An 11,421-nucleotide genomic window follows, 5' to 3' on the forward strand; every position below is an offset into this window, starting at 1 on the left:
ATCTTCAATACAGCTGTGATACTACAGAGCAACAGTTGCATGGGATTTGCCTGGTAATAGAGATGGTGAATGTGATGCAGCTGTGGGAGATGAAGAGATTTTTCTACCTCAAAAGAGTAATTTTCAGAACTTTAGGAGGAAAATTTCGTAGGTAAAGTACTTCAGTAAGGGTCACCAATATTAGCTTTACTCATTACATTTTTCATTTGTCTTATCTAGTTAATGACATAATGTAAATAATCAACCAAAAGGAAAATAATATTAAGAGCCATATTCAGTTTTCCTTCAAGGTTCAAAATAAAGGAGGATGTAGACTGTGAAAACCGAGAGGGACTTAACAGGTTTTGGTAGACCTTAGCTACAACAACAAAAAAAAACCCCAACAACCACCACCACCACCAAACACCCCACCCAGAAAAACCCTGAAACACCACCAGCTTGTAGGGCCACTCAGGCCTCCCAGCCCTGGCACCGCTGGCCACCATGGGGAGAAGAGCTGCCGTGCTGCTGATCACAGTCTCATTGACAAACCCTACTCTTTGTGCTTTCTCTTCTATTTTAGCGCAACTCACTACAGGCAAGCTAGTAAGAATGAAAGTCAACATCCCTTATGACAACAGTACAGAGTCACCTGGTCTCTATAATAACCCAGGGGAAAAAAAAGAGACAAAACTGTTCCTTAAGCTCTGAGAAACAACAACTACTCTTTTATTTCACTGGGGGCACTAAGGCTTTGAAAGCAAGAACATCACAAAGCAATAGCACCCCTCCCAAACAGGCATGAGGAGTAACTAGTTGTTTCATCTGCTAAGGCACTTGTTATCCAGGGCCTGCCTGCTTTTAATAGTTGCAGACTGGGGCCAAGGAAGAAGGCTGTGGCTGATTGTGAAGCAGATGCCATAGTGGTTCCGTTAAGTACTAACTTAAAACTTAGAAGAGATCAAAGAAAATTCTAGAACTAGTACCCAATAAGTCACTGATTTAATATGCTTGGGAATTAAAACTCAATACCCTTTATGGGCTTGCTCGCTATAGCAAATAGTATTGTAACTTTTAACTCCGTTTTTCTTCTGTTTCTGCTGTAAACAATAGCACAGTGAAACTATTTTATGATTAGGCTTTTACAGCCAAATGAGTTTTATTGGAGTTAGACCCAGGAAAGGGGTTAGTTCATACAGTTATGTCTTGACTTCAGAGTTCAGGCTTGCTAATAACAGAGAACTCAACACCACGTTTGTTGAGGCGATCGATCAGTTTTGTTCTGGAGAAAGCAGCTCCTGGAGAATATACACCACCCCTGTTAATGAAAATCAAAAGAGAAAAACATTAGTGGTACAGTGAGTGAATGAGACCTTTTTTTTTTTCTTTTCTTTTTTTTTTTTTTTTTTTTTTTTAAGTCAAAGATGTATTTCACTGCCTGAGAAAGAAAAAGCCACTCTCTCCCACAGGAGAGTGTGTGCAGAATTTAGCAAGCTGGTTATATTCATAGGTTCGTTTCTGCAGCCAGCAAACTCAATAGAAACCATTCCATTAACTGAAAATCCAGACATTGATGCAACAGATGCAGCAAAAGCATTTCTAAAGACGTATGACTACATCCTTTCAAATTGAAAGGCAGATGAAGAGTAAATGGCTGTGAATCGGTATCTGAAGGTTTCATGTATTATTTTAATAATGACCTTAGAATTATTACATATATTACACATTACTACATAGGTGTATTACGATTACACGCATAAAAGTACATTGAAATGCGGTGGATTGACCTTGGCTGAATGCCAGGTGCCCACCAAGCCGCTCTATCACTTCCCTCCTCAGTAGGACAGGGAGAGGAGAAAATAATATGGAAAAAAACCCCCTCATAGGTCAAGATCAAGGTGGTTTAATAAAGCAAAAGCAAAGTGTGTGAAGTTATCTCCCTTGCACAGCCATTTGGGTGAGGCAAGACAAAAATCCACAGGGTTATGAGATCTGCAGTTTCCAAGAGAAACATACACATATAGTAGCTTTAGGGGAGATCAAGCTGTTCTGCACGGGAAAGTACTTACCGTTTAGGCAGACAAGCTGCGTCCTCCAGAAGAGATACAGCTGCTTGAACCATTGCAATTGGTGTAGCAACATAGCCAGGCTCTGACAAAAAAAAAAAAAAGGCAAGAACAAGTAGTAAATACAGGTATCTATTATGCCAAATACTATGATCTATCTAAATATGAGAGGAGTTATTGTGAGTTATTGCTTAAAAGGTACAATCTCATCTAAATTTGTAATCACTTCCCCTCTGTTGGAACTGTTATTGTCCTGAAGTCCATTTATTCTCTCAGGGCTTTCAGTCCTGGGTTTGTACTACTCAGTCTCCCCCTGTCATCACCGTTGACAGATTTGAGTGCTGCGAGCCATCCATGTAAATACATCAGACCCAGCAACATGACCCATTTTCTCCTGGTATGAGTTGCACATACTTTGATGTCTAATAGCAGAAGGCATGATGATTTAAATATTCAAAGCTAACTGAACAGGCACACACAATGTGCATTTAGAAATTATTTCTCTGGGACTAAGCAGCTGACTCTAGATTACTATTCCACCATTATCACAACAAATCTATTCAGTAATTGCGATGGAAAACAGTCAGCTACCTGTTTCTGGGTTGGTCCTTTCTTTGTGAAGAATCCAGCAGAGAAAAATTCCGGGTACTGTATAAGAACAGGGGAAAAAACAAACAAACAACAGTAAACTAGAGGGAAAAAAAATATCCGAACACTTAATTCTTTTGTGTTCTGAACACTTACTTTTGTCAGAAGTTTTCTTCCAAAGCTAAACTTCACAAGAAGAAGAAATAAAATGCCAGCAAACATCAGCTTGATAACAGAGCCAAGACCACCTATGTTCACATAAGCGCCATACTGCACCTGAGGCAAAAACATATTTCCAGTGGTAGAATTTACATTAAAATTTTTGCATCAGTGCATTTGTAAAAATGAATCTACCCCCAAATGAGGATGCAATTGTTTGATACAATAGATAGCTGTTTAAATAGGGCCTTAGACAATTGTCTTGGTTCTAAACAACTCTTTGAATAATGCTTCACTTTATAATTCATTATGAGAAGACAGTGTAACTACAGAATGGCGAGGGAGCGAGCAGGGTAAACAAGAGTGGAAAACTTTAAAGAAAGATGCATTTTGGTATCCAGTTCCAGGCTTCTTTCCCAAGATCTTCCTTTCCTCCTCTTACTGCTTTAGTTTAAGACAAACTGACGCCTTCCTTTAGAATTTTGGAATAGCAATGGGAAGCCTTTCTCATGAGTAGTTTCCAAGCATATTTTCAGAGCACTGTCTCACCTTCATCTCTTTAACTGATGCCTGTGATTCTGCACAGCTGTTCTGTACATTGTTGGTGCTGGTCTCCTCTCAGGAAACCATGGAAAACAAAAACTAAACACGACCACCACTTCACCTTGCCTTTACTCTGCACACCAGAGACCCAAGCATCAAAGAAGTCTCCAGATACAAATGAGCAGCATACGAATTCTTTATCAGAACGTTTACTACACTATACTGACCTGACTACAGTTGCACAGGCTACAATTACAATGCTTTTAGAAGCTCCACTGATTAAAACAAGAAAAGCCTCTGCACAGGAACAGAATTTAACGTATTCATCATTCCCAAAAATAAGGAAGCCTACCTTTCAGATATTTCTGTGACTCAGGGCTTCCATTCCCTACAAATACAGGCCCAGAAACCAGATAGCATAAGAACCCTGCAAGAGACTCTCGTATCTATTATGCTAGCAGCAATAAGCAAGCTCATCAGGCAGAGTATCGAGTAGTATGAAACCGGCCCGTGCACCCAGAAGAACCTGGACCACATCAGGTCAAACAGCTTGCAAAGGAGATCAACAGCACAAGCCTCCTTCTTTACAGAAGCAAAAGCACATCGCAGTTCATTACTATTTACCTAACTACAGAAGCCCTACTATGCAGATCTGCACTAAGAACAGTTATCACATAAAGGAAAGATGCGCTGAAAATGCTAATAAAGACATAGTATACCAAAACCAGTAACTTACAGGTGTTTCCTGCAACTCTGTGTGCAAGTAACACTGAGACCGTTTCACAACGGAACCATCAGATCCCATGAATCGAATGGAGTACTCTTTGAATTGCTGATTGTAAAACACAAGTCCTCTGCCAATGGGAAAAAGAAAGTCAGAAAAAATGTTCAAATGTTCACGCATACTGAAAGCAACAGATCATGACAGCCCTACCAATACTGGCTTTTTCCTCAAGCATTTCTATGATGTCACCTCTTTCCACTGAAAGCAAACCATTCCAAATTTATCCCTGGCTCAAGTCAAAATTCCACACACTACAGCGAGGATGAATTTGATAATCAAAAGAATACTCCCCTCACATTTCTTTTTTCCTTCTACCAATCGCTTCTGAAATCAAACACAAAAGTTTGTGTTTGTCTAAAACTCTCTTAGAACAAGTTAACTTTGAGACCCAGTAAATGCTGGGACATGTTCTTTATTTTCAGTAAAATAGGAACAAATCAGTAAAACTGAACTTATCTTCAATTCTACTAGATGAGTATCCATCCATTCATATTACGCTGAAGTCCTAAATGCATTTTTTTAGTATTTAGCAATACGTTACCAACCTCTCTAGTAAATACTGGAGCTGTTAGAAGACAGCGTGTTTCACATCTTACGCTTCTCATACCTGCTTTTAAGTTTTGCACCAACTACTGGAACAGGGGCATATCCTACCTTTTTTCGAAGCTTCCTCCGGTTGTCTTGATCCGCAAGGCCATAAACAGCTGACTTCCAGGTCCCATCATGTGCACAAGAGCCCTGGCAACATACCATGAAACCGTAGTTAATTCAGTATCTGAAGGTTTCATGTATTATTTTAATAATGACCTTAGAATTATTACATATATTACACATTATTACATAGGTGTATTACGATTACACGCATAAAAGTACATTGAAATGCGGTGGATTGACCTTGGCTGAATGCCAGGTGCCCACCAAGCCGCTCTACCACTTCCCTCCTCAGTAGGACAGGGAGAGGAGAAAATAATATGGAAAAAAAACCCCTCATAGGTCAAGATCAAGGCGGTTTAATAAAGCAAAAGCAAAGGCCGCATGCAGAAGCAAAGGAAAACAAAAGCTTTATTCTCTACTTCCCATCAGCAGGCGATGTCCAGCCACTTCCCGGGAAGCAGGGCTTCCGGACACAGAGCAGTTGCTCCAGAAGGCAAACATTGTACTAACACATGCCCCCCACCCCTCCTCCTTTCTCTTAGCTTTTATCACTGAGCAGACATCATATGGTATGGAATACGCCTTTCGTCAGTTTGGGTCAGCTATCCTGGCTGCGTCCCCTCCCAGAATCTTGCCCACCCCCAGGCTACTGGGTGAGGGCGGGGGGAAATACTGGAGAGACAGCCTTGATGCTGTGCGAGCACTGCTTAGCAGCAGCCAGAACACTGGTGTGTTAGCAGCACCTTTCTAGCACCAATACAGAGCACAGCACTATGAGGGCTGCTATGGGGAAAATTAACTCCATCTCAGCCAGACCCAACGCAATCTCCACCCCTTACGCCATGCCATTTGTGTCATGCTCAGGTCCCACCTAAGTTAATACAGAGAAGATTTTATATTTTTTTATATACATATATATATATATATCTATATCTGCCTCGTTGTATTTAATTCTCATTACTAAATCCCTGCTTACCTACACTTACAACTTATCCTACATACTTAAACCACCTTTATACCCAACATACAGGTTTATACACTCTCATTAACTACTGTTCCCTGTCCTTTAACAGACAGATATTACTCTCCCAATCCATGCACTTCCTCCACTCCTCCCAATGCTCATAAGAACAGGCTATGACTTGGGCCCCATCTGGCAATATGGGTGCTCAGGACAGGACAGGAGAAGCAGTATGTTCAATTGCTGGGCACCAACACTGTCTTGGTTTGGGTCATCGTTGCATTATTTAAACAATGACCTTACAATTATTACATCTATTACACCCTATTACAATTATTACATACTTCAATGCATGTAATGCTAATACATGTACCTTGAAACATACCCCCCAAACAAAACAAACCAACCAACCCACCAAACAGCCAAACACTAGGATTACTGGCAACACACTGTGTATCTGTTACAGTTTACTTATGTATGAATCCTTCCGACATCTCTGCAAAATTAAGTTATTTCCTGAAATGGCTTAACACAACAAACTTTCGGTAGACAGCCTATGCAAATGAACCTTACAAAAGCGTGTTTGCTCGCATACTTCTGGTAGCTCCTAAAGCTCTTGGAGCCATCACCAAAGAACTGCCAGCTTGTTCCTTGGTCTGAATGAACGTAACAACAGTTATTCTAATGGGCTACGGTGATGTCACCACAAATACCTCTCAGTTTCCAAGAAGGCGTAAACCAACTAACCTCAGGCCCAGATTTCACCTTCAGGAAACTTTCAACAGCAGTTAAGGTACCTTTAAGGGAGGAGAAAACATTACTTGGCATATACAGTTCATTAGTTCACAAAGCCAGAGTACACTCTGGTAGACTCAAACAGCAGGCCACTGACACTGTTAGTTGAAAAGGCAGAGTCACATCTTTACCTCAAAGTAAAATAAACTACGATTAAGTTCCACAGCTGTTTTAGTTAGCAAGTATCAAACTTCTTGCGTAAAGTACTTCAGGAAGGGTCACCAATATTAGCTTTACTCACTACATTTTTCATTTGTATTATCTAGTTAATGACATAGTAAAAATAATCCACAAAAAAAAAAAAAGGAAAGGAATATTAAGAGCCATATTCAGTTTTCCTCCAAGTTTCAAAATTAAGGATGATGTAGGCTGTGAAAACTGAGATGGACTTACAGATTTTGCTAGACCTTAACTACAAAAAAACCAAACCAAACAAAAAAACCCCACCAACCCCCTCCCCCAAACCTCAAAACACACACAAGATATCCTAAAACCTTTAATTTTAGCATAGCTTGTGTTTTGCAAAGCATGCTTAGTTGTGATGAATAGCAAAACAAAACAACTCCTCCAAATTCTGCTTTGTTTTGCTTTGCTCAGTTCCTTCTGAGAGCGTTAAGACTGTACTTGTGGGGGCAAATTTCAATATAGCAAGCAACTGGATAGACAGCTGGTAATACCCTAAAGGCCAAACAGGAAGATATAAAAGACATCCTTATTCAAAACAAGTATCAGACATCAAATTATAACCCCACGAACAACCAGATACTCATTTCCATGCCTCTCCTCTCCCTTCAATCAGATCCAGATTGAGTTTTATTAAACTGAAAGCTGATGACACACTCCAACGTAAAGCAATCCCACTTTATAGCTCTTTGAACGGTACATAAAAGCAAAACATTCGGATACTTTTCTCAGCCCTTCCAACTGCAAGTCAGACCTGATGAACGAAGTATCCTCATTTGAGATTAGGAGCAAGTACTATTTGCACAGAATGGAATCATCTCGCATCTTTTCTCAAATATATCTTATCCTCTTTCAGTTACTGTCTAGCTGCTCTTAAAGAAAAAGGCATTGCGCAGCACTGGCTGTCTACTTACACGCAGACAATGGCTTCTCAGGGCTTCCAGTAGAGAAAGAAAACCTAGGAAACCGGATTACCCACTAATTTCCAATCCCTCTCCCGCAGCCTTCCTGTCCCCACTGTCTTTTCCCTACAAGATCCGCACTGCACAAGGGGCAGTGCGCTGAGCCTTGCCTAGGGATGTCCACACCCTGGCTCAACAGCCTGCTGCTGACAGCTGCAGGTTCTGTTCTCTCAGTGAGCAACATTACCTTGAATCCCTCCTTCACCTAATGACCAATCTTCTGCAAGCTAATGGGAATATGATTTACTTTTCAATCTTTATTTACCAGGTTTGGTTGAAACTCATCAGCTGGTAAAGGCAGGCAAAAAGAGAGACTGAAGGAGTCTCCACATAAGCACTGCTGCTTTGGGAAGCCAGATGAAAGCATGATCTGCATTTCTTTTTCAGCATAAGGTCACACTTAAGTAAGTCACCTTTCAACTTGTCTCTGGTGTACAGTACTCCCATATCAGCTGGTATAGAGTCAAAGCCACAGCTTCCAATGACATACACTCCCTTTTCCGCAGCTTTTTCGTTGTATTTCAGGTACATTCCTTCCAGAAACTAAAACACAGTCAGAACAAGCATTTTAAGCAGAACTCTGTACTCGGCCACACCCAATATTAGCCATCAGCGCTTTACTGTCTTATCACAGCACCCCACATACTTCAAAACACTTACAAGCATCTTTAAGACAGATACATGCCACTCCTGTCTTACGGTATGACAGTATCCCAGCAGTGCAAAGAAAGGTGGCCTGCGCAAAATTCCTATGTAGAACCACAACCCAGACGCGAAGCAGAACTCAAACATTTTGGATTTCCAGAGAGAACCCGAGAGGCTCTTGTCTCTAAGTAAGAAAGCTGTCCAACTAATACACATTAATGCACTTTAAAACAATTAATGCATCTTAAACCAGCAGATCAGGAGGCAAAAGCTGTCTTCACGTTCAGCAACGTCCGCAGAAAAATACTACACAAATACCCCTTTAACAGCTCTTTGACAGAAGGTAGCATTTTTCTACGGTCACGTACCTGGGGTTCTCCACAGATGTCAATGCAGCTCGCACCATTTTCAACACAAGCTTCTACCACAGGCTCTCCAAAGAATCTATACTGTAGAAGGAAAGACCACCACACGTAACAAAAAATAAAACCCACCCACCACAGCTCACCCAGCGTGCTTCATCTAACAGAGCCGCCTACAAGAGAAGTAAGCCCTTGGTGGGTATTGGTTTTGCTACGTGGGGCCGAAACGTAATAGCACTTGTGGGTTTTGGGGGGCTCGGGAGAAGGAACAGCACAACAAACTTCATCACTGATGATGCCGTTTGCTGCACGGACTGCCGCACCCTGTTTCTCTCCAAAGGTAAGACCACCAAGGCCAATTCAATGTGTCCAATCTCAAGGTATGCTTTTTGCGCTCCTGTTATCAGCATATTCTCTGCTTAAGTACCCCCAATTTCAAAGACGTCATCGTGACCCAACTTCCAGCTCTTGTACTTTGAGCCCCTCCAAAGGCGCTGGAAGTATCGCCACTGAAAGTTTTAAAGGGGCCAAGAACTTGGAAGAGCATCTCTATGGGCTTCTTTTCCACAGATTTCCATTTCTTTTCAGCGCTAGCACCCCTGAAACCGTTTTGGCCCAACCCAAAACTCCTCCCCACTATTACAAGCAGTTTCTTACGCTGCCTGTGAAAGACTCCCCCCAAACCACAAAACGAGCAAAAAAAACCCCCCGCCGCCGAACCGCCAGCCAACCCTGCCGTCCTTCAGCGAGAACCGCCCGCGAATTACACCAGCAGGAATCGTGCTGGGCAAGCTTCAGGCGACCCCAGGACACGGCTGCACTGCTGGCTCCCTCTCAAAAAGCGCCCTGTCAGCCGGACGGCTCCCGAAACCCCGCAGCCCAGCCGCAGAGGCTCCCGGTCGCCGCCGCAGCTCTCCCCGCCCCGAGCAGCGGGGCGCCCAGCCGCACGCAGCCGGGGAGCGGCGGCCGAGGGAGGGGCAGGCGCCGGCCCGGGCTCTGCCGGCAGCCGCGCCCGGCGGACGCCGCGGGAGCACCGCCCGCGTCCCCGCACTCACCGGGCCCACGCAGTTGAGCACCAGCCGGGTCTGCCTCGCCACGGCGGCCAGCGAGGCCGCGTCGCCCACGTCGCACAGCAGCACGCCGACCTCCGCCCCGAGCGCCGCCTTCCCTGCGCACCGGAGACCGCCGTCACCGCCGCCGCCCGCCGCCTCGCTTCCCGCCCCGGGCCGAGCCGCCACCTCCCCGGCGCGGGCCCCGACGCCGACGCCGACGCCGACGGCGGGGGGGGGGCTCGCCCCGCGTCGCCGCCTCAGCCCTTCCCTTCACAGCCGCCCGCCGGCGGCTCCCCGCGGAGGGGGCCGGGGCACGGGGGCCGGGCGGCGGCGCTGCGCCAACACCACCCCCCCCGCCGCGGCCCGTACCCAGCCTCTCGGCCGCCCGCTCGAGCACCGCCTGCGGCTTCTCCCGGCTTTGCGGCGCAGCTTTCGTAGCTGCTGGATGCTCCCGCGCCATCAGCAGCCTTCTGCGCTTGTGGTCCGGTGGGTGCTAGCGCTGCTGTAAGCAGAAAGCTTCGCTCCCGTGACGGAGTGCCTTCTGTCTGCAAAAGTACCACCCCGGTTGCTGGAGGCTGCTTGTGATTTACTCCTCCCTTAAGAAAGAGCACTTTGTTTTCCCGAACCAGCCTCCCCAGCTCTGTGCCAGCAGAAACGATGCAGGGATGCCACTTGCGAACACGTTTCTCTTTTCCTCTGACGCCGTCCAGGGTGCGCTCCTGTGAGAAACACACACGGCAGTGAAAACTCATTCCTTCCCATCTCGCTCGCCATAGCAGCGTGGACATGCAACCCCCTGTTTGGTGCGGATTTACTCCCGTTACAGCCAGCTCTCGGGCAGAGGAAAAAAATCGTGTCCTGGATCTTTCTTTTTACTTTTAACGCGTAACCATGGCCTTGCTAGTAGGGAACAGGTTTCTTTTTGAAGTTAGCGCATTTCGTACTGCGAAGCTTAACGGTTGATGCCAGTGCCCGCCAAGTGGTGGGAGGGCTGGTGCCACTCTGCCCGCCAAGTGGTGGGAGGGCTGGTGCCACTCTGCCCGCCAAGTGGTGGGAGGGCTGGTACCACTCTGCCCGCCAAGTGGTGGGAGGGCTGGTACAACTCTGCCCGCCCGGGGCTTCCTCCTTGCGGGCCGCAGGAGCCTGGCCTGGGGCACCCCAGGCCCGGGGGTGTCTCTGAGCCAGACCCGTGGATGTGGCCGCTGCTTTCCCGTTTGCAGGTTCGGCCAGTAGCGAGGCTGAGCGTGCACCACGCACATGCGTGACAACACCACGGCCGGCTACGCAGGCTGCCAGAGAATGGGCCGTGCCTTTGCCAGCCGCCATCTGGCACTATGGCACCTCGCCGAAAGCCTCCTCCCCGGCTCGTTGCCGTTGAAGCTCGCGGGCGACACCAGAGGCGTGCTGTCACCCTGCGGGTTCCCACGCGCGCCCACGTTTCCAGAGCCCCGGAAGATCAGCGCAGCCTCAAGCCCAGGTGCCGTCTGTGCCCCCAGCCTGGGCTCCCTCGCTCACCTCCGGCTGAGACACCGAGTCTCTCCAGAGAGGGCTTTTCCTCCCGCTCGCTGCCTAGCCCACCCCAAAGTCTGCTAGCAATGTACACGTGCACCTATGGCTAGGGGAAAATACAATCACCTGCTCCCTCCCCTTGCTGGCACCTCGGACGCCTGCGCCCCATGACTGTGGTC

The 11,421-nt window shown here is 46.1% G+C and overlaps 1 protein-coding gene and 1 long non-coding RNA gene across 2 annotated transcripts in view; both read right to left on the reverse strand.

The window, feature by feature from the left end:
• LOC138688635 (saccharopine dehydrogenase-like oxidoreductase) overlaps positions 1–10,279 on the reverse strand; it is a 71,924-nt gene extending 61,645 nt beyond the window's left edge. The window contains exons 1-8 of the mRNA XM_069800582.1: positions 10,103–10,279; positions 9,737–9,849; positions 8,688–8,768; positions 8,088–8,217; positions 6,482–6,531; positions 4,727–4,857; positions 4,072–4,189; positions 2,790–2,909 (exon numbers count right to left, since the gene is read on the reverse strand). Coding sequence (XP_069656683.1) covers positions 2,790–2,909; positions 4,072–4,189; positions 4,727–4,857; positions 6,482–6,531; positions 8,088–8,217; positions 8,688–8,768; positions 9,737–9,849; positions 10,103–10,193 — 834 coding nt within the window. The 5' untranslated portion in view covers positions 10,194–10,279. The remainder of the gene's footprint in view (positions 1–2,789; positions 2,910–4,071; positions 4,190–4,726; positions 4,858–6,481; positions 6,532–8,087; positions 8,218–8,687; positions 8,769–9,736; positions 9,850–10,102) is intronic.
• Positions 680–2,160, reverse strand: LOC138688638 (uncharacterized). The gene is made up of 2 exons (XR_011327521.1): positions 2,049–2,160; positions 680–1,297 (listed from the first exon to the last, which is right to left on the reverse strand). It is a non-coding gene; the product is annotated as an uncharacterized lncRNA (long non-coding RNA).
• Positions 10,280–11,421: the final 1,142 nt, after the last annotated feature.

The sequence above is a fragment of the Haliaeetus albicilla genome, chromosome 13, assembly GCF_947461875.1.
Source record: "Haliaeetus albicilla chromosome 13, bHalAlb1.1, whole genome shotgun sequence".
Classification (NCBI taxonomy): Eukaryota; Metazoa; Chordata; class Aves; order Accipitriformes; family Accipitridae; genus Haliaeetus; species Haliaeetus albicilla.